The 23,688-nt window shown below is 46.4% G+C and overlaps 1 protein-coding gene across 2 annotated transcripts in view; it reads left to right on the top strand.

Moving 5' to 3' along the window:
• Positions 1-23,688, top strand: part of MRPL45 (mitochondrial ribosomal protein L45) — a 302,735-nt gene that overhangs the window by 118,694 nt on the left and 160,353 nt on the right. For both annotated transcript variants that reach the window (XM_069634660.1, XM_069634661.1), the window contains exon 3: positions 595-712. In XM_069634660.1, coding sequence (XP_069490761.1) covers positions 595-712 — 118 coding nt within the window. The remainder of the gene's footprint in view (positions 1-594; positions 713-23,688) is intronic.

Raw genomic sequence — 23,688 nt, forward strand, 5'->3', positions numbered from 1 at the left:
AAGAACAAATTACCCCTGGTAATGTTCTTTTTCAACTGGATGTTCCTCCCACGTATTTCTAATCGCCCTCCCATCCTACCCCTCAGTAGAATTTCCGTGCATTACACCTTTTTTTCTTGAGTGCTTGGTCTTTGGACTTCGCGAATGCCGGGTATTCTGTTACCAGAAGGGAAAAATAATGGTGCGTGCTATATATACTGTCGATTGACGTCGGCCTCGAGAGGGGACAGAGGCCTTCGAGGGACATAGTCGATTACTCATGGCGACCTCTACCGCAAACAAAATTCCAAAGCAGCGGACGCTGGAAGGAGTTATCATAACATGAGGAATACGAGGGAGGAACATCCAGTTGAAAGAGCATTACCAGGGGGTAAGTAATGTGTTCTTCTGTCCCACCTACACTAATCAGTGACTCAGAGATAAGTCTAGATTTTCTAAGTGATACCTTTACCATTTAAGAGAGAAAATGTACAGTGCTCAGTTGTGTAGAAGTTTCACTTTGGATGTTTATGGCAACTGTTACATGTATATATCTATATCCCTGGTTTTCTGCTCTTCATCTACCCCTTTCCCCCTGCCATCTTTTGACTGCAGCTGGAATATTTGACCCCTACATCCCACCAGAGGGCGATGCCCGTATGTCGTCGCTCTCAAAAGAAGGCCTGAAACAACGAACTGAGCAGCTGAAGCAGACTGCAGCATCCCAATTAGCGTACGTACTGCATGTCGTCCCAGTTAGCATGTCTACTACTGAGCATTGTCCAGGTAACAGCACATGCCTTGCAGTGCCCCAGACAGTGTCTGTACCATGCATAATCCTTGTTGGAGTGTGTGCTGCAGCTGCACAGTGTTTCGGTTAGTTTATGTACTACAGAGCTCTGGTGCATTGAGTAGATTTGTGCAGCATCTCAATTAGGGCACCACAGTTAGGAGCATATAGAACTTTGCTCCACATTAAGCGTACATATCGTACAGCATCCAAGTTCGTATAAGTATCATGTCGCCTTCCATTTGACATATGTACTTCACAGCATCCTAGTTATTCTGTTTACTGAGTGATGTCCCATTAATTGTACAGCTCATCTAGTGCCCCTTTCAACAGCATCCTAGTTGGCTTGAATACAGAGGTATGCCATTTGTAGTACATATGTGGCATCTCGGATGTCATTACCTTCATCGCACGCTTTTGTACATGCGACGCACCATCTTGTTTACTGTTCATAGAGTGCAGCATTTCAGTTAGCATGCATATTTTGCAGCATCCTAGCTGTTTACGTGTTGCACAGTGCCCCACTTGAAGTAAGGACCATGAAGCATTAGTTACTCTGCATACTGCTTCGCCTTTTGTGTAAGTACTTGTTGTGCAGTCCATAGTATGTACCGTGCATGGTCCGAGTTGGCATGCATCCTTCACTGCATCTGTGGTAGTCTTCACTCCTTCGCAAATGTTTGTGTACCGATCACCAGTGGCTTACTTAGCATTTCTGCATCCTTAACTTCCATTTTGATGAAAGCACTTCAAAGCTGGTGTTGCAGTAAAAGGAGGACATTTTAAGAAAATTGTCACAGGTTGCAGAAAAATGTTCTAGGGTGTCTCAGCTGTATGTGTGGGAGTAAATGCAAGCTTGGAAGCCTCTCTGCAGAGGAAACCGACTGGCAGGCTCTGACAAAGGATGTACATAATGGCAAAAGAGAGCTAAATTTAAAGCCGGTATGCCTTGTGTGCGGTCTAGATGCCAACACGTAGACTGCGAAGCCCTCTTATGTGGCCTTTAGTTTGTGCTGCCCTTGCAAACGCTGGCTCAGATCACAGGGGCAGTGCATTGAAACAGAACGCAAACATGGCTCAGAGACCCCTGTGCACTTTCTAGTTGCCACCTATTATCAATTTCCCAGCAGTAGAGCAATATCTTAATGGCTGCTGATTTTCTAGGAAAGAGACACGAGGTGGGAACTTGTCTCTCCGCCCACACACCAGCAGGAAGTTGTTGCCACATGTGCACAACAAGACGACTGGATGGTAAAAGGAGGAGCACATCACCCAGAGTCATGGGTGCTGTGATGTATCCGAAGGAGTACGTGACTCTTTAAGGACATTTTAGGCAAGTTGGCTTAAAGAATAGACGGAAAGGCCTAGTTATCTCTATTGCTATGGGGTGTTCCATACCTACCGAATAACTAAGGTGGTCGTCAGTCGTCTGTTTCTCAATGTCCAAACCTAATCAGTCTATCGTCCAAACTAATACTATCTGACCCTATCACTTACCTTTTAACAAAAATAAAGTCGGGGGAATGACTCCCTTCTCATGCTTCGTGCTTCCCTCACTGGTTCTCTGGTTTCTTTTCTTAAGCATTATTTTTTTTAAATCAATTCCAACAGTGTATTTCTCACAGAGTTTATAACCTACTTTATGCTAGTCTTTACTTTGTCCAAATTGGCTGCTGGTATAGGCTATGTATGCCTTAACTCTTAATATTCTGTTTGTTTATTACAGACCCTTTTTGCCTTGGATATCTCGCAGGCTTTCCTTTTTTTTCTTCGATGAGCATATTTTTCATGGGTGGTTCCCCTTTTTGAGTATCTCTTTATCGTTTTTCTCTTGTATTCTCTTGATTTCTTTCGCTTTCATGCAGGTCCTTCTATGGGAACGTTATTCTCTCCTCAATTTCATATAAGATCACTCTTAGTAAGCATACTGTATTTCTCCTTTTCTCCCCTGCAGGAACTACTCTTGTTTCTTTACATAAATTATCACTCTTCACCTTCGACAATAAGAACTTTTATATCCAATTCTCCTTTACTGAGTGGTATGGATATCACACTTATTTCATCACAGTTCACATATTGTAATTTTCCTTTTGTATTGGGATGAGTTATCATTCCGTCTTTCTTTCTGCGGTGTTCTTCCTGTTCCTTCCCGGTACCCCTTCACTTTCTCTCACCTTTAGAAATGGTTCTGGGACTCTTGGAGGTCTGGCAGCAGTTTCCTGTTCTTTGTTTTGAGCCGGCGTTGTTGGCGCTCGTCATCCCCCCCCCCCCCCCCAGCAGTCATCACCATTCTTATACTCGCTTTGGTTCTTCACCTGGGAGCTGCATTGCTCGCAGCTGCATCCCTCTGATGGTCTCGGCACTGTTGCACAGGTCCTTTGCCCACCCTGGATCTTCCAGGGTCACGCCACCACCCACTCTTCTTCTCTCCAGCGCTTCAGTACGCTGGAAGTTCAGCTTTCGTTCCACTTGCCCGACAGCAAGTTTGAATTTTGCGGGTTCCTCTTCGCATGATGGCTCTGCCTCTTGCCAGGCTTACGTCAGCAGGGTACTGCCCCTGCTTGGAGAGTTACTGCTATGGCAAGTATTTTCTTCTCAGTCTACTAGTCTGCGGATTGGTCAGCTTTCATTAAAGGGATATGTTTTTTCTCGCAAAGAATATCCTTCAGCATCCTCTTTGGCGCAGTCTTTGTGTTTCACAAAACTAGATAGTCCCATTTATGCCATTAGGCTTATTGGTGAAGGGAGTTCCTCACAGGAACCAGAGTCCTTTTCCCCAGAGGGGGGGGGGGGTGTCAATCCCGGTGAGGTCCTTCTTACCTTGACACCCTAGGGAGGGTGTTGCAGAGCAGGCTCACCTTCCTAGCCTCACAGGAGAGGCACGGGGTTCCCTTGGGGAGAAGGGACGAATTCCCTCAATTCGGCACAGTGCCCATCCTTCTGGGTAAATGCAGGTGGTTGTTACTGTGGGGTGTTGGATTGAGGAAGAAGCTGGTCTACATATGCTTAACTGCACCATGCGTAAAAGGGATTAACCGGTAATACTGCAGCTTTTAGTGCTCCACATAGCATATGAAAGCAGAACCTGCACATGTGAGGATGTACCTCACATCTGGTAACTTTACGATGTACATTAAGCACTAGATGCTGTATTATTGCTTCTGCGAGATTGTACCTTACGTATGGCGGTTTTACTTGTGAGATTTAGCCTTTACTGGCATTACAGGACACCGTTGAGGCATTTGTGTGTGTTGCTGGCACTCGCACATGTGTGGCTTTCTGTGATGTGGGTGGTGTCAAAGGTTAAATCACATCACTTCCTTTGGTGTAATTGGTGCAAAGATTATATGACATCAATTTGGCTGCAGACGCCAAAAGGTCGGACAAGCCTAGAAAAAATGAACACATCTGCATTTATGTCTAGGTTTGGTGCATAGCAGAGAAGACCTGGCTAGTTTGTGGTGAGTCCAGCCTTGCAAAAAACATTTCTTTCCAGAACCCAGCATAGCAGGGGAAAAAAGAGAATTCCCTCGTGAACACTTTTGCAGCAGCCATTTACCCTCAGTAGGTTGAACGGGGCAATTTCCTGTCAAGGCTGATCCTTCTGTGCAAGGCTTCATTCAAATTGGTGTCCAAGGTAGTTGTTTAAGGCCCAGGCCTCTCAGCATAACTTGATTTCATTAGTACTGAAGTAACTTCTCTTGCTCTTAATTGCGACAAGTAAAGCATTGTTTCTCTGCTAGGATAGCTGGATTTTCAGAACTCGAGGTCTCCTCTATCCTAAAGTGAATGGGATGATTTTATTTTTTGCCTGAAGTGCCAATATTTCATCCCACAAATGGAAAAGGTTACAATGTTCCATTTTCTGAAGACTGGCAGCCGGAGAGACCATCTCTGTTTATGCTTGTGGCAGCGTAGTTGTGTGTTCTCCAGTGTCTGGCAGAGAAACTTAGTGCAAGCAGCCTGTGATCTGGACTTCAGCTACAGTGATCTTCTCCAAACTACCTAGATTAAGAAAATCCATAGAAGAAGAAGTATGTTAGGCCCTTAAAATAAATGTTTTAAAATGTGTGACTGGTAGACGTTGAACCTGTGCCATTTTTAAAAGATCGGCTTTTACTCCTGTTCTGATGGGGCTGTCTGGACACTGAGCATTTGCATTGTAAATGTCTAACTCCTGAACGAGACATGCATTGAATTGTAAAATAAAGTGGCAGTATATGAATTATTTTGTTCTCACCCACTGCCACCCAATTCTCTTTTTGCCTAGAATGCACCATCTTCTGTTGTAAAGTCATTTGGGATGTCTGCTGGTTTTTAATTGAAAATGAGGAATAGAATTGTGTTTTAAGATTAAGTGCACCACTTGCATTAATTAATGTAATGTAGAAAGTACTCCTTACTCACTTTTGTAAACACCCATCCACTTTTTGTTTGTCTTCTCCAGTGATTTGTATCCAGATTTGTGATGTTTGTTAATCTGCTTAGAAGCACATGCTGTGCATAGTCTGACATCCAGTGGTCACTGTGGAGTATTGCATCTTGTTTTTCGAAAGTCGAAAAGAGGAGGTCGACAAAGGCGTGTCTGTAACACTATCCCTGTAGTGACGTGTAGTGTACCCAAAATTCCTCATGCGTCGAGGTCCCTCATTGTTTTTTTCCGCCCAGAATACTGGTTGCCTTAAGCGGAGCACATAAGAGACATTGCCATTTACTCGACCCTTGGTCGATTTGTTAATTGTTCACTCGTGTATCACCTCCAGCCCTCAACGGCCATGGCACTTCCCCGCCGAGTCAAGATCTTCGACGGTGGTGGTTTCGAGGGAGGTGATGTATCGGTGCTGCTGAACACGTGGCCCGGCCACGCCTTCCTACACAGTAGGGAGACTGGGGGTCCAGGTGGACATCTGTTTCTTCTACAATGCCTTTCCTGTCTCGACCTCTCCGTGAGCCCCAAAGAACATAACTTAACATTTTCACACATCCTGTGCCACGAATCCTCAGAAATATCCGAACCAATTCTCCTACCCCACTCAGCAAGTCATTACCATTGTAGTGCGACACAATCTTTTATAGACTCGACTGGCCAGGCCACCTTCCCTCCCAATCGGTTTCCTAGTAAACAAACACAGATCAATTTTACTGTCAAAGTCCACAACCCCAATTGCCCGTTTCAGCTTCATATAATCTGAGATCTTAAAATTCTCTGTCAAAGTGCCGCTGCAATTCCCTTGCAAACATCCAAATACCATTCTCAAACAGATCAGCCACCCACCGCACGCCACCTAAAAACCAATCTGCCCAAAAAACCACATTACCATTGATCCGAATAGCAGGATTAAACCACGACGACGCACCAGGTTCTCTAAATGCGTCCACACCCAAACATTCACAAATACCTTTCCATGCGCTACTCAAATTCTCAATCAGCGGATCTTTCCCACACTTCTTTTTTGAAACCGAAGTCAAGACCGCCTGCGGAGTCAACGGTCCAACAAAGCTAGTCTCAGCCTCCACCCACACATCCTGCAATTCATCCACGAACGGAACCAAAAAAATCAGACATGAAGGCCAAGTGGTTGGCCCTGAAATTAGGAACCCCTAAACCACCCTCATTTAATGGCAGTTGTAATTTCCACAACTTTAATTTTGGAGGCTTCTTATCCCACAAAAATTCTTGAAGCATCCTGTCCAAATCCTTCCAAAATGAAGATGGTAACACCAAAGGAAGCATACCCAGAACATAATTAATCCTTGGGGCTGAGATCATTTTCAGGGCGTTCACCTTGCCCCACAGCGAGAGATTCAATAAACCCGATCTGTCAAGCTCAACCCTCAACCCACTGCATACTGATTTCGTATTTTCCGAGATCAAGTCTCTAACCACGGGAGATAACCACATCCCAAGGTACCGCATCTTATCAGGACACCAACGAAATCCCAGGCCCACCATAAATCTCTTGTCCACAAAAGGTGTCAAAGGCATAACCTCCGATTTAGTCCAATTAATCTTAAATCCTGAGCACAGCTGATTCTTAATCAGGTTTTTTGGAAACCGGAGAGAATGGTGAGTAGGGGGATGTCGGAGAGCTCGGATTGTTGGAGGTGTATTCATGTGGCAGGTACGTTGGAGCACATGCTGTGGGATTGCAGGTTGGTGAGAATGTTCTGGGGTGAGGTTGGTCGGGTGTGCGATGTGGTGATTGAGGGTTTACCTGCTTTGGATTTCAAAATGGTGATATTGGGGGGTGATGAGTCTCTGGAGGATCTTACTCCGAATCAGAAGGAGTGGTTGTTCCGAGGGGCAATGATCGGTAAGCAAATTGTTTTGCGGAACTGGAAGTCGATATTGACTCTGAATATTGAGACGTGGTTGACTGAAATGCATGACTTGGCGGCTATGGAGAGGACACTTTACAGAAGGGAAGGGAAATTGGTTTTATTTGAAAAAATTTGGGGTAAATTTCTTCAGCTATACTAGACTTGGTGTTGTACTTATGTAAATAGGGGCTGGGGGGAGGTGACGGGGGATGTGGTGAATTAGGCTGGGGGCTATGTGTGGTTATATGCTTCAATGTAATTGTTTTTTAAAAAAAATGTGTTTTGATGGTTTCAAGTACTTTAAATGTCTTATGGAGTGTATTGTAATGTATGTGATTTTATAGTTTTGTAAATAAAGTTTAAAAAAAAAAATACAATGCCTTTCCTTTTCTCCCCCCTTTCCTTACGGGTTATCACTGGTTACGTCCTCAGCTATGGAGAGGATTCCTTTTAGATTTTGCCCACGTAAGGTCAAATTTCCGTGGAAGGACCAGCATAAGCGTTGCACCCGCTGCTTACTCCTTGACCACAACGAGGCCGGGTGTGGGGCCTGTAAGCTCTTTTGCCCAAAGACTTTGAAGCAACGCAGGGTCAAAAGGTGGGCAGCCTACGGAATTTCGAAGGCTGATTCCTCGCCTGCAGCCGCCGCCCTATGTAACGAGCGGGATGGTGATAATGCTACCTCCGTAACGGAGGTTGTTGACCTCTCATCGGATCGCTTTTGTTCAATCGCGTCTGTCCCCGGCCCCGAAAAGCTCAGCTCAGACCCTGCTTATGGGGATGTACACCCCGGCAACGCTGACGCACACGGAAAAGTCACTAAACGCACAACCCACGGCCATTCGTCAAGTAAATCGAAGAAGGCCTCAGTGCCAACAGACGCCGACTCAGCTGGCTGCCTCTGCCGACCGTAAGGGCCGACAGTCTTCCCCGCAGCCGCATACGCGCCTAGCGACTGGGCTGTCTACTACTAAGGGCGCTACCACTAAAACATCCGTCGAGACACCTCAGAAGAAGACGTCCGTCGACGGTAAGGTTCCGGCTCCGCCGAAAACTACTCATGACCAGCCCTCGATGGAGAAGTTAGTCGTGGAAAGCCTAGCTAGAATAGTCTCCAAAGACTCTCAGAAACGGCTGGTGAAGGAGTCACCGAAGCCCGCTCAAAAGGTCAGGGAGACGCCGAAACCTACGGAGGGTACGCCAGAACCTCCCCCCTCCCCCCCTCCCATGTCGAAGGGAAGACCCAGAGATCCGTCCCCATCGTCAGGCCCACGAGAAGGTTTCTCAGAGGGCGACGGAGGTATATCCTCCACTTTATGGGAGAGATCTCGGCGCCTAGAGGCGGAGGAGCCAGTCTTTCCGCCACTAGACCGTTCTGGACTAGGGAAAGATTTGAATCATGTATGAACAGGCTAGATAGGTTTGTGTCCACTTATGAACACATTTCACTTAAAAGACCAAGGGGGGTACTCCCTCAAGACCCTAGAGCCAAATTCCCAAGACTTTTTGACCCACTTGAGGAAGAACTAGATGCATATGACCTCACTGAAGAGGATCCCCACTTTCAGGATCCTCCATCAAGAGACGCCTCGTTCCCTCTATCTACACCTGCCTTACTTGGAGGTGTCAACCCAAGGATCGAGAAGCTTTTTAGCCCCTCAGCTTCTCATCCCTTATATATTAGGGGTCATTCCATACCAGATTCCCTAGTAGTGACCACCACGAGGAAAATAGCAAGGGTTTCGCTATCCACCAGCGAAGCATCTCCTGACAAAGAGGGGAAAAAGCTCTATGCCTTAGGGAAAAGGATTACATCCTCTGCAGCTTTCGCCACGCGTATTGCCAACAATACAACTGTTTTGGCTAGTTACGCCGATGCCAAATGGGGCCTGTTGCGCAAAGGCCTACAAGAAGTCCCTGAGAACTTGCGTACCCGCTTATTAGCCACTGTGACAGAAGGCACTCAGGTGGACCAAAGCATCATCAAGAACACCTTAGATGCTGCAGAAACGGCTCGACATTCCCTAGTACAGGGCGTACTCCTTAAGACATGCTTGGCTCAAACTCAAATTTCAAGCCAGAACCACAGCCGTCCATCAACAAACCCCTTGAAGATTCAAACTTGTTTGGTAAGGCGGTTGATGACGCACTGGAAACAGCTAAGGAGCATGAAACATTAAAAACCCTGGACCAAATCACGAGACCCCCTAATAGGTGCGGTTATAGCAACAGGCGCTTTTTTTCGTGGCTAACGACAAACTCAACAGCAATACACCTCAGCCAGCAACTGGTCCTCCCCTCAGGGAACCAGTGGACAGTATGCTCAAAGAGGACACCGTTGTGGCAAGGGAAGAGGTCGAGGCCCTACTCCTAGAGACTTCCCGGCTACCACCACCAAATGACCCGAAGATTCGGGTCCCCTCCCATGCATCTCCGGTTGGGGGCCGGTTAACATCATTTCTGCATGCATGGGAGGGAATTACCACAGACCGTTGGATACTGTCAACAATAGCCCACGGTTACTGTATCGAATTCAGTCGGTCCCCAACATTCAAACCCCCAAAGGGAAGACGTCTCTCACCAGGACACCTCTCCATCCTTCTTCAGGAAGTCGAATTGCTGCTGGAAAAAGGAGCCATAGAGGTTGTGCCTCTATCACAGGTAAAGGAGGGTATTTATTCAGTGTACTTCCTTGTACCCAAAAAGGATCTAACCATGCGCCCTGTATTAGATCTGCGCCCAGCGAACACATTTGTACAACCCCAAAAGTTTCAGATGGTGACTCTACAGGAAGTCCCACCCCTCCCACCCCCCCTGCTCACACAGGAGGATTACATGGCAACACTAGACATGAAAGGTGCATGCTTTCATATTTCAATGTTGCCAGCGCACAGGAAATATTTCAGGTTCATGATAGAAGGCAAACGCTGTCAGTTCAAAGTGCTACCCTTCGGCATATCCTCAGCACCAAGGGTATTCACAAAGGTACTGGCTGTGGCAGCAGCACACCTGCGCAGGTTGTCCATTCCAGTCTATCCTTACCTCGACGACTGGCTCATAACAGGGGATTCTTACGAAACATGCTTCTCAAACACCCAAAAGACTATAGACCTCCTGTTCCACCTGAGCTTCTCCATCAACGAAAAGAAGTCCATTCTAGACCCCAGCCAAGTCAAGGAATTCCTAGGGGCTCTAATTCAAACAAAGGATGGCCTCGTCTTCCCCTCCAACGAGAGGGTCCAAAACATGCTGTTTCAGATCCCCCAATATGTAGCCTGTCAAAAGGTGACGGTATGCAATGCCATGCGATTGCTAGGAATGATGGCGTCATGTATTTATTTGGTCCCTCACGCGCGCCTGCGCATGCGCCCAATGCAAGAGTGGCTCAACAGCCAGTGGTGTCAGGCCAGCGGACAATGGGACTATCTAGTGGTTGTCTCGCAAGCAATGGTTCTCTCGCTGCGGTGGTGGTCGAGGAAAAACCTCGTGTTGGGGAAATCCTTCGCCACCCCCCACAGTGGAAGCCACTCTAACCACATACGCATCCCTCACAGGGTGTGGGGCTCACCTATCCCATCAGACTGTACACAGAGTTTGGACTCCAAGTGTGGCGTCCAAACACATAAACCTGCTGGAATTATTGGCGGTCTTAAAAGCACTGAAGGATTTCCAGATACAATGTTAGGCAGAAACCTGTGCAGTTCCCTTAGGGACCACCGCAAAAAGTTTAAGACCACAGGAGTAAGCAGTAAACCCAATTGGTAGCAGTCTGCACCACCCAGATTTACCTGGTAACTGTGGCTGAGCAGTCAGACTTCTGTCAAGAAGAGTTAGGCAGTATATAGAGTATAAACAATAGGGCTAAAAATACAGTAGAACAAGCAAATACTGACCAGAGCTTTGGTATAAAAGTAATATAATTATTTATTTAAAAACACACTTATGAAAATACACTGACACTAAAATATCAAGGAAGTTCAAACAGTCACTATAAGTATATACACCTCCCTAATCAATTATTCAACAAGTCTAGGTTAAGACACCACTTATTTAGCAAAACAGAGGTGAGCTCGTAACCGTAGATGGCACTCCAATAATTCGTTTAAAAAGGGAGAGAAAAGGCAGAGTAGGAAAATAACACAGTACCAACACTTTTAAGAAACCACAGCAAGTCAAGAAAGGCAGGGTCTACTGTAGAGCAAAAAGTTCATAGGCCAGGCCCACTCTTGGAGAGAGCAAGGCGGAATGTGCCCAAGATCACACAGTGGAAATGCACTGTAAGTCTTTGCAGAAAAGTCAGAAAGGTAAAGTTAGCAGGTCTGAGGTCAACCCAGTTAGAAATTCAAGGATTTACGGGACACCTTGGACAATCTCTTGCAAGGGAGACCAGGCGGGACACAGTACTTGAAATGGCGAGAAAGCTCCAGCGGTGGCAGTTGTTCCTGGCAGCGGGTGCAAGTCGTGGCTTCGTCCAGGGGAAGAGATGATCTCGACGAGGAAGAAAGCGGGAGGTCGTTGCATTACCAGGGAAGAAAACAGCCACGGAGTTCCCAATTAAAAGGTACAACCCTTTTATTCGTGGTAGTGGTGTAGCGTGGCTATCCGGCCGCCGGGGTGCTTGGCACGGGCGATTCGACCACGAGACGTTGCAGGAAGGCGAAGAAGGCAAACTGGTTGATCCCATCAGCTCAAAGGGAAGAAGACTCTCCTGGAAGAAGATCTCCTCTGTCGTCGGAAGTGGTGAGTTCGTACAGCAGGACCCCACCGGTGGTGTTGTAGATGGCTCAGCTTCTCCCCTCTTCGGATTCTTTAGGTCCTGTGGCGACTTCTGAAGTTCCAGTCCCCAAAGCCCTGCTTTTATGCAGAAAAAACCCCATTCACCAGCCTAGCTGTCACTCAAACATGCTAAGTGGTGAGCCGGGCAGCTCACCACTGGGCCAATCACACAAGAGTGCGACTTGAGTTGCCCAGGCAACTCAGTCCAGGGTGCCTAATCCCCCTCCCACACATCCTGTAGACCCCAGGCAGAGTGGCACCATTTGGAGGGCTTCTGTGGAGAAGCCTGCCAAAAGGTGGAACAAAGGGCTCGACTTGGGTTAGAGTTTCAGAGGCGAACACAAACGCCATTTTAAAACAGAGTCCTGGCAAAAAGACCCAACCGGGGGAATAAATATTAAATAAATAACCCAGCAGTATCTTTAACATTGCACCAAAAATTGCTGCGTTTAAAATCAATGGGAAAATCCCATAGGAAATATTCCAAGGGAATATTTCGCGTGGTATCCACTGCCACCAGCCAGAAACTCGACAAGGGGGGGACTGGACAGTGCCCCCATGGAAAACAGAGCCATGGGCAATCGAATTACCCCTACCAGTACTTCCACAATATGATGCTCTGTACTGGTTCTGTTCACAATTTGAGACTAGTAAAGCCAATGGTGACTTTACATGCCCTGGGAGACAGTAGTCTGTCCCAGGGTATGGAGTATATGTTTGGGAGTCACTATGACACCCCTGTGTTACTGCACTGAGGGTGCTGTGGAACACACATACCAAAAACACATGAAGCTCTAAGGAGTAAAAGACCCCAAAGCCCATAAAACACATTTACAGTCAAAGGACATTCTCAAATCATGTCTAAGAGTGGGAGAAAAAGAGTCTCACTCTTAGCAGGAGAAAAACGTAAACCCCAAAAATCCAGCAAAGCTGCTGGGGGACTCACTAGGTTTGGGAAATTAGCCTTAACAGAGAATTCTCCCTAACAGACACCTACAAGGAAAGACAGTGCTGATCCTCAGACAGCACCATGGCCATGTACTACATGAACAAGCAAGGCGGCACTCACTCTCCAGGACTGTCCAAGCTGTCCCAGAACATCTGTAAGTGGGCTCTCAAACACATGTTCCTGTTATCCCAACATGTACCAGGGGAACTCAATCTTCTGGCAGACTGACTCAGCAGAGACTTCCCTCTACCAATGGAGTACGAATGGTGATTACACGAAGACATCGTCTCCAATTTTTTCGCAGAATGGGGAGTCCCAGAGATCGACCTGTTCGCAACTCTGGAAAACACACAATTTTTTTTTTTTTTTTTTTTTTTATTGTAACATATAGTTTATTACAAACTTTTATTACAAAACTTTCACTTCCTGTCATTATTAATGTTCTCGTTTTCCTTCTATGCCTCTTGGGGATAATTGAACTGGTCATATTAGGTTCTTTCTTTCGTTTATCTTTCGGCCCTCATGAGTTCAACGCTGTGTCTATAAAGTTTATCGTTGAGCATGTGAGGTGGACTGAGCTTCCACTTATTATCCGCAGCCACCAATCATCCATATTCATGTTCAGCGGTGCAAATTTTCCTAAATGGAGGGTTCGTAGATCTTTGAGCGTTGAGCATTCGGTTATTAAATGTCTTGTTGATTCGATTTCTGTCCCACAATGTCTGCATAGATTATCTGTGGTTGCCTGGTCGTGTCTCATAAATAGCATTTCTTTGTTCTTAGTGGCATTTAATCTGAGTTGGAGAAATCTGTCGCGGTGATATCGGGAAGGGAATTGGACTAGATATCTCGGCATTGCGTTTAATTTATTTTTTGTGGGTCCGAGTTTTAGAGAGGATGTCAGACCTTCAAGGTTTTCCAGATTTTTCATCCAGGCCCAATCTTGGAGTTTTCGTTTTGCGATTTGTGGTTGTGCCAGCAGCAGCTCTATTTTTATGTCAGCTGCTTGCATTATCGCCTTCACACCTTGTGTCCATTTCTGTATTATATCTATGTGGGGTTGTCGATTGTTTGTCGCAAGTATTTCGTAGGCAGGTTCCGGTGTTGGCATATGCATCTTTCGGAACAAAGCTAACGACTTCCAGATCACATTCGAGTATAGTTCGTTTATGGCTAGTTCGTGTCTGATGGCGATCATCGATATGTATTTAGGTAATTGCAACACCGTCTTCCAAAATAGGCTTTCAAGTTTTGTCCAAATACGAAGGTCCAGATTCCAACCTGTCTCAGAACCATAGGTGATAGCTGGTATTACTTTTTGGAGGTAAAACGATTTTACTGGAATTAGTGAGAATTTGCCATACAGGTTATGAATGCGTCTGCCTTGTATTGCGAGTGTTTTCATGCGCTGTGAGATGTCTTGTGTCCAGTTCCATTCTCGTATGGATTTGTTAATCATTACCCCTAGGTATCTGATTTCTTCTATTTCAGCAATAGGAGTGTCAGCGATCTTCCACTGAAAGTTTTTGTTTTTATTGCCTTTTGTTGCTCCTATCTGCATGATTTTCGTTTTGGTGACGTTTATCTTTAGTTCATTGATAGTCATGTAGTGATGAAGTTGTGTCAATAGTCGTTGCAGACCTATCTGGGTTTTGTCGAATAAGACTATATCGTCCGCATAAGTGATGCAGTTGAAGTGGTGTCCATTGATTTTTGGTGAAAAGCACTTCACATCACTGAGAGCCAAGGGTATATCTGCAATGAATAGTTTGAATAAGCAGGCTGCAAGCGGGCAACCTTGTTTCACCCCCTTTTGAGTATTAACAGCTTCTGAGAGGAGTCCTTCTTCATTTAGTCTTATCTGAATTGACGTCATTGTGTGGAGTGCTTTTATAGGCTGTAGTAAGTTCTGTGGGCACCCCCAAGATGTTAGTTTCTGCCACAGTTTTTCACGAATTATGGCATCGAATGCTTGATGCATATCGATGAAGGCTATGAAAAGCTTTGACCTTTTTTCTATGCAGTTCAATTTTAGTATGTTTACCAGGGTCAGGTTGATTTCTGTTCCGACTCCCTTGGTGAAACCAGTTTGCCGGCAATCATTGATGTTCCTCGTTTCTGCCCATGCTGATAGTTTCTTTTGCAGGAAACTCGCAAATATCTTGCCAATTGTGTCCAGTAGGGCAATCGGGCGATAATTGGCAGGATCGGCCCGATTACCCTTCTTGAAAATTGGAACTATAATGGCCGTGGTCCATGAAGTTGGTATTCTTTTATGCTTTGCGATTCTTGCGAATAGTTTGGTGATGAAGTTTGACCATTCGTCTTTGTTGGCTTTCAGCATTACGTTAGTGATGCCATCCGGTCCTGCCGCACGCGAGTTATTCAGTTTCGTGATTGCCATGGAGATATCTTCGGCTTTCTCGCTGCAGTCCCATTCTACTTCCGCTACATGACGTGCTTGGATTGGAGTGCTATTTCCATTCGTGAACACTCTGTTGAAGTGGGTTATCCAGTCACTTTCTGTGACCCCACTGGCCATTGTGTTTGCTTGATTTCTTGAGCATTTGTTTATGATTTGCCAGATCTCTCTGCAATTATTCGATTTAATCAGTCTCAGCATTGCTTCGCCTCGTTCTTGATCACGAAGGAAGGCAAAAGCTTTCACCCAATTACGGTATTTTTGCTTTCGTTGTTTTATCTTAATGGATATATCCAGGCCTCCTTGTAGTTTCAGTTGACAAATTTCTTTTTGTGTCTTCTTTTTTTCCTCTGTAACTTTAATGCTCCAAGCGTGGGTGTGAGTTTTATTTGATTGTGTCATCAAGAGGGATCCTTTGTTGGTATAAGGTAGTAGCGGAAGATAATTTAGGGCCGCTTCGTCGATCATTGTCAGGTTTTGAAACTTCCTGGTTAATGTGGTTATTTGTTTGCTGTTTATTCTTAATCTGTTTTGGCCATTATTTACCTCGAAACTCTGGACCATTCTAGCTGTATGTTTTTTCGAGGGTAAATTCATGGTTAGAACTAGGACATCGTGATCGCTGGTTGTTGTCTCTATTATTTTCAGGTTCACGATCTTATGCCAAAAAAGTCTTGATAACCATATGTAGTCTAAGATTTTCTTGTGGCCCATGCCGTGCCAGGTGTTCTTTGGTGGTAGGTCGCCTTCGACCTGTCCATTTGCCATGTCGCAATCGCGAGTATCCATTTCGATTGACCATAATGCACTTCTCGACAGGTTAGGAGACCGTTCCTTCCTGGGTTCTTTTATTTGGGTCCCATTTGCGTTGAACCAAGTTGTATTCATATCACCACATACAATGATGTATATCTCGCGATCAGTTTGTTGATGTTTATCTATGATTGCCATTACTGATGACACGAACTTTCCGTTGGTTATTTGAGCGGGATTCCAGTACACATTGATTAAAAGTATGTACTGTTTTTTGGAAGTGTTTTCAGTGTGGTGCTGTAACAGCGTGCTTTGGACGAAGATGTTTGGGTTCTCAGTTTCAGACACTTCCCAATTGGTTCCAATTTTTATCATTGTTATGAGCCCTGAAAACGGGCGTCCTTGTGTGTTTTTTCCTGCAGGGTTTAGCAACGTCACGTATCCATCTTTCACCGGCGTGCTCCTCAGCCATGTTTCTTGGAGACAGATAGCGAGATTGTTGCTTAGGTCCACTGGAAAGTCGTCGTAGAGGTGGTGAAATCCGCGTGTGTTCCAAGATATTAATGTCAACCGATTGTTTCCATCACTCTGGATTAGCTAATGGTTGCTCCTTCCATTTGTCCCTTTATCGTTGGACTGTTGTGGATTAGATGTTGTCGTTAGAAGTTGTCTTATTTCATCTCTGCGTTTTGTGTGGCCTGACTCATTCGAATCATTTATTCTGTTATTGAGATGATTATTGTGACTTTCCGTCCATACTTCGGCGACCTCGAATCCAAGCAGCAGGAGGTCCTCTTTGGAGGCCAGTATGATCTTTCGTACCGCCTGTGATTTTATATGGAGGTGGACTCTGTCTGCATGTACTTCCGAGATGTATTCGACTATTGAGATGTCATGGGAGGACACCGTTCTTAGGGCTGGTAGTGAGTGTAGTAGTCGCATGACATTTCCTCTATTTAAGTTGACATCGTTGTCGTCTTTAAATACGTTCGCAATGAGGATTTTTGGGGCCGAATACTTGAGGTCAGCCATCATTTTCTGTTCGGCGTGGCTTGCCCCCTTTTGTCTCTGCGCTGCTGTCTGTTTGGGGTTCAGTTTCACATATTTTTTTGGTTTCGAATCTGGGTCCATTAGTCGTTGGCTCTCGTTCGTTGCAGTTTGAGAAGCTGAGTGAATATCTTTCCCTAAGCCTCTCCCCGAGTTTGCCGGTCTTCTCTTAGCGGCACTCTCTCCATCAGGGTATGGTCCAATTTGTATTTTTGCCAACCAGAGATTTATTTTTTTCTTGGAGGCGTTTTTAACCTCAAGTTCCTCTGCATTGAGATGTATTGGACTAGACACTCGTGCCTCAAGATTGTGTTCATCCTCGGACTCGTCGTCGTAGGTTGAAAGGTTGCATAGGTCTTCTAATGATGGCACGGATTGAATTGATTGTACGTCTGAGTCCAATCTTTGTCGTTTTTTAGGGTTTGTTTTTGAAGGTTTGGACGTTGTGATTTCAGCACTTTTCAGCGTTTTCGTTTGTTTTGGTTTAGATGGCTCATCTTTTTTTTCTCTTTCGAATAAGCCTGATTTAACAGGTGTAGTTAGGTTTCTTATAAATTTCTTTGAGTTGCTGGTTTGTTTGTGCGATGCACAGTGTTTCTTTTTTTCTTTTCTCTTGCCGGTTTGGCCACAGCTTGGTCCTTGCTCACTCTGCTTTGAATTCACGGTCGTCAGAGTTTTTGCAGGTCCAGTGAATATTCCAAATGACATTTTAGGTAATGAGCAGTGTGTTTTGGGCGGGGATTGTGGTGTTTTGTTCTTTTCGCAGCGATCTTTATTGGCCACTTCATCTGGCCTATCAATTATAGCTGATCCGAGTACTGCGCCTTCGATGTTGCTGTCTTGTTTGGTTTCGGTGGGGTAAGAGGAATTACGCTCAGCTGTGATAAGATTGTTTAAGGGTTTGTCGTGGAAAGTCATGTTTTCGTCTGGGGTAATCAGGTGTTCTCTAACCTCAGCTTGGTGGTCAGCAATGTTGTTTTGGTCCACCGTTTTGAGGTCGGAAGGCAATTGTGCCAGTTTTGTCACGTTGTTATCGTTTGTATTTTGTTCGTGAGCCTTTTTTAAATTGCTCTTGGTTTGGAACAGTTGGTTCATGCATTCGATCATGGTTTCCATCAGTTTTTTTTTTTCCAGGGTGTCTTGGACTGTTTTTTCGTTCAGTCTGTTGAGCCACAATTTGGAGGTTTCGGTTTCCTTGTCAAGGCGTTCTCGCAGCGTTGTGTACATGCTTTCCATTTTTGTTAACTTTTCGTTCAGTTGGCCCAGTATCGCCCCATTGTTTTGTGACGTTTCATGCAGGTTCTCGTAGAGCTTAGTAAACGGGATTAATGCAAGTGATTACGCCTCCAGGTACCCCCAGAACCGCTCCAAGGAAAACGGCCTCTGGATAACATGGTCAGGGAAATTTGTCTACGCGACCATCCCCCCCCCCCCCCCGACTCCCCTTCTCAACAAGATAGTGCACAAGATGCACCAGGAAACAGTTACCATGATACTGGTGGCCCCCATGTGGGCCTGCCAACCCTGGTTCGCTCATCTGATGTAGTTGTCACGGTCTCCTAACATGTTACAGGACATGGGCCGAACGCTGCATCCATGCCCACAGACCCTGAACTTGGCAGCCTGGCTCCTGAGGTCATAGGATTTTGACATTTGTAGCTCCCTCAGAGATGCATGGAGATTCTCAGAGGCTAGGAAACTGAACACTGAACACTTGTTACTGCCACTCTAGTAAGTGGAAACGGTTCGTCATCTGGTGTAACTCTCCCACTCATATTGTTTTATACCTTACTCACTTGCTGGACTCAGGTTTAGTCTTTAATTCTATTAAAGTTCACCTAGCTGCGCTCTCCGCCTACACTACGTCTCAACATAAGGTGTCATGGTGGAAGGTTCCAGTTATTAAAGCCTTCATGGAGGGAGTGAAAAGAATCCACCCTCCTAAATTTAACCCAGCTCACGGATGGGACCTGAACGCTGTGTTAACCAGGCAAATGGGCTCCCCTTTCGAGCCCATGCATAAAGCAACCATTAAGGATCTCACTCTTAAGACTGCTTTCTTGACATCTATCGCCTCCATTAGGAGAGTGAGTGAACTACAAGCGCTCTCTATCTTAGATCCCTTTGTAACAGTTCACAAAGATAAGGTGGTTCTACGCACACACCCTAGGTTTGCACCGAATTCATTTCTAAGTTTCATGTCAACCAGTCTATAGAACTACCAATGTTCTTTCAAAATCCTTCAAACTTGAGGGAGAAGAGCCTACACACACTAGATGTGCGCAGGTTAGTCATGTTTTATATGGAAAGAACTTTTCCACTAAGAAAAACTAATCAGTTCTTTGTCTCAGTGGCGGCAGGAAGAGAAGGAGATGCAGTCTCCAAATCCACTATCTCTAGATGGATTGTCCAGTGCATCACTCTCCGTTACACTCTTGCTAAGAGAACTGCCCTTCAAGCCTAAAGCACACTCTACTCGAGGCACTAGGGCATCCATAGCGTTCATTGCAAATGTTCCCCTAGAATCCATTTGCAAAGCGGAAACCTGGAGTTCTGTACACACCTTTACAAAACACTATTGTCTAGATGCTCACTCTAGATCTGATTCCCAGGTGGGACAAGCAGTACTAAACCTTTTTTCTACTGTTCCTTTTCACAACCCACCTCCAACTCCGGGTACTGCTCGCTAGTCTATGCACAGCATGTGATTCTAAGCAGATTAACAAACATCAGAAGACGTGCATTACTTACCGTAAAAGCATTTCTGATGGTTGTATCTGCTTAGATTCACATGCGCCCATCCTTCCTCCCCGCTCGGATGGAAGGAACATGTCATGATGCCTACCCCCGGGGAACAAGACCAGGTCCAGCAACCCCGGAAGCAGGCATCAAGTTGTTTTGAGCAAGCCCAAAAGCCCCTGTTAGGGGCTGTTTGGGTGCGGTCCTGGCGCCTATGGCACCATGCTCATATGGAGAGTCAGTCCTGGCGCCATAGGCGCCTAGAGTAGAACTTACCTGATGCAGACCATGCTGCAGAGCTCCAAGCCAAATGAGGCTTGGAAGGGACTATTTTACCTAGGGACTATTTTTTTTTTTTTTACTCGGATGGGGCTGGGGAAGAATACTTACCTGGGACTACTTTGGAGGCTATTTAAACCACGCCCGAAGAGCAGCACACGCTTCTCGTTATTCTGCATCCAGCAGCGTAACGCTCACCGTGTCTGCCACGCCCGCATCCAGTCTTCTGCCACGCCCGCATCCAGTCTTCTGCCACGCCCGCCTCGAGTCTGGAGCTCCTAGAAAAAGGGAGGAATAGAAGGAGAAAGGTTAGAATAAGAGCAAACCTTCGATCCTTACCTGGATTCCGGATCCACCGCACCTTCGATCTGGAAGAAAGAAGCATTTACGCGTGCTGCCTCGCCTGCTGCAGCGCCGCGCTGAACTCACCGGCCTTAGCAGCATCCTCACGATCCACCGCATCCTTCTGCACGTTCCTGCCGCATACTGGCATCTAAAGGGAACACAAGAACAGCAAAGGTGAGCCAAGGAAATAAACGGAGGCAATAGTAACTACCCCCATAGACTTAACTGATTACCGCCGGGGGTACTATTCCTCTTCATGGGTCGGCGCAGTCTCCATTGCGTCCTCGCCGCACCCTGGCCCCTTACGGGAACAAAAGGACGACAAGGTGAGACAACGGGACAAATAAGGGGAACTCTTCTCACCACAATAGACTTAGCTAATTTTACCGCCGGAGGCATAATTCCTCAAACTTCATATTTTCTCGCCACATCTGAATAAGGGAACAAGCAGCTTACATTCTGGCCCTATTTTATTGAACTGTGTAGGATAAGCCAAATCCTTACCTGAACTTCGTCAGCACACCACGAGGAACTCTTCGCTAGGGTCAAGCTGCAAACTGCAAGGAATCGGGACAAGAGTGAAAGTCCGACATGTGAACTCTTACGAACTGTCATGATGCCTACCTCGAAGGAGCCAGGCCGGGCCCAGCAACCCCAGAGGCAGACATCATTTTCCCCAGGGAAGTCTCAGCGGGCCCAAGTCGGGGCCCTTTGGACTCAGTCCTGGCGCCTTAGGCGCCAGGCTCATAGCGGACCCCAGTCCTGGCGCCTTAGGCGCCAGGCTCATAGAAGAGGATATGTGTTTAAGTGCTTGGGTGCACACTTACCTGATGCAGACCTTGCTGCTTCATCCAGGCCCTCTTGAGGCCTGAATGGGACTACTTAACCTGTAGGACTACTTCACCACCCGGGTGTGGTCGGGGAAGGATACATAATTGATTGGTGGAAGGATACATACCAGGAACTTCTTCCAAAGCTATTTAAACCCCACCCGAACAGCCACACATGCTTTGCGTTGTTCTGCACCTAGCAGCTGGACGCTCACCGTGTCAGCTCCTGCATCCTGACTTCAGCCACGCCTGCCAGCACCCTGGAACACCTGCAAGGGGAGAAAGGAAGAGAATAGGAGAAGAAAAGCCCTTACCTGCTAAATCTGCATCCCGGGGTCATTTCTCCAACGGCCCTGAAAAGGAAGACCTCATTTTAAAGGCATTTCGTTTCGATCGCTGCAGCGCTGCATTTTACTCACCTTTGCAAGGCGCTTCCATCTTCAGCAGCGATCTTCCGGATTCAGCTACGCCCCGGCGCCTAGAGGAAAAAAGACCAGAACAAAGGTGAGAGGGAGAAAAGGAATAAGGAAAGCTCAGTTTCCTTTTAAGCCTTACCTGTTGGATTATTCCCACTGCATTTCGGGTCCTGCCGCTTCCTGGCATCTCCGGACCCCGGCCCCTATGGGGAAAAAAGACAAAGACATTGAATGAGCGAATGCAAAGACATTACCTGAGCGCTCATCCAGAACTGTTTCACTTCGGGTCGGCGCCATATCTCCGGCACTCCGAACCCCGGCCCCTAAGGGGAAAAAGACATAAGCATTAGCGCTTGCTGCAATTAGACAACGAACATTATTATTAAGCTTGAACTTTTGAACAGAACTTTTACAGCGCCTTACCTGAACAGTCAAGCTTACCTGAACTCCCATCAATCCTCAATCCAGTGAAGTAACTGGGTTTCAACGCGCCCCTGCATCAGAAGCAGGATGGAGAGCTCATCCTTCCAAACCCTAAGGTGAGGCTTCACGGGGAATCGTGGAGGAGGTATCGTGGAGGGTTGGAAGGGAGTGGGAGGCTTGAGCATTGTTCCACAGTTGGTAATACTCCTTTTTCACGCACAGGAGGGTATCCAACGAGCCAGGGAAGCCAGAATAGAGGGGCCCTTCCTGTCCATCTTCAGAGTTCTGCGCCTTCGACGCCGCGCCTCCGTGGGAACCAGGTGAGCGTTACACGAACTACATATTTTTCGGAGTCATTATTGTTTTGGAACTCAGCGATTCCTTTGAGCCAGTGAAGCAACTGGTTATAAACGCGCCCCTGCGCTCAATGCAGGATGGAGAGCTCATCTTTTCAAACCATCAGGTGAGTCTAGAAGAGGGGACATCAAAGGTGATCTGTGGGGAGAACAGCGGGGGGGGGGGGAATTTACACAACTCCACGGGTGGTTAATTCCCTTTCTCTATATGCAGAAGGATATTCCTATGGGCCAAGCAAACGAAGCTAGGTGGGCCAGTCCAGTCCTTCATCTCGGCCCTACGCGTCACATTGGTGGAGACCGCAGCTGTCCAGTTCAGATCGACGTCTCTGTGGGAGCCAGGTGAGCGTAACAGAACATAGACATCTTATTACTTTCTCTCTTTCTGTACTCACTCGCGTTAGTCATAAGGCTCCCTCATGGCAGAAAAAATACAGAGGGACCTCGACACGTGAGGGATTTTGGGTACACTACACGTCACTATAGGGATAGTGTTACAGACACGCCTATGTCGACGTCCCCTTTTCGACTTTCGAAAAACAAGATGCAATACTCCGCAGTGACCACTGGGTGTCGGACTATGCACAGCATGTGAATCTAAGCAGATACAATCATCAGAAATGCTTTTACGGTAAGTAATGCATGGCATATTGCTGTGGATGCGACTCAAAAGTTTGACCCTCTAGGGACCCTTATGACTCCCAAATGTGGGGACACCCACCCTAGTGACCCTTAGTCTCTCGTGGTCTGTAGCCTTACTCAAGACAGTTGTATTTGTTCTGGTTGTGAAAGTGTACTTTAATACAGTGGCTGCACCAGTAGTGGCCATTTTGACTCCCATGAAGCCTTTTCTTTGTGGAGACTTCCACATAGGAGCCTGTAGTAATGTGACATCCAGGAGCATCTAGTATTGACATCCGGTGTCCACGCACCGGTATTTCAGTGCCCTTGCGTGTAATTGGTTGGAGACCAGCAATGTCCATGTTGGGTCACTTTTCTAATGTGGGTTCTGGCCAGAAACTCGTAAAGGAATTCATACAAAGGTCTGGGAGCCCCGCTACCGAAACTGAATACAGCCAAATAACCTGTTCTATGGCTAGGTTCCAACTATGTGGGGGAGCTAGGGGGTGTCCACAATCATGTTTTATCTCACTGTACCTTTCAAAGAGGAGAAATATAAATGTGCATATCAATCTGTTCCCACCCACCTGGGCAGTCCAGCACCAAAATGCTAGAACATTCTCCACTGAAAAAGAGTACCAA

Source organism: Ambystoma mexicanum, chromosome 13, assembly GCF_040938575.1.
Source record: "Ambystoma mexicanum isolate Mex_15411 chromosome 13, UKY_AmexF1_1, whole genome shotgun sequence".
Taxonomy (NCBI): Eukaryota; Metazoa; Chordata; class Amphibia; order Caudata; family Ambystomatidae; genus Ambystoma; species Ambystoma mexicanum.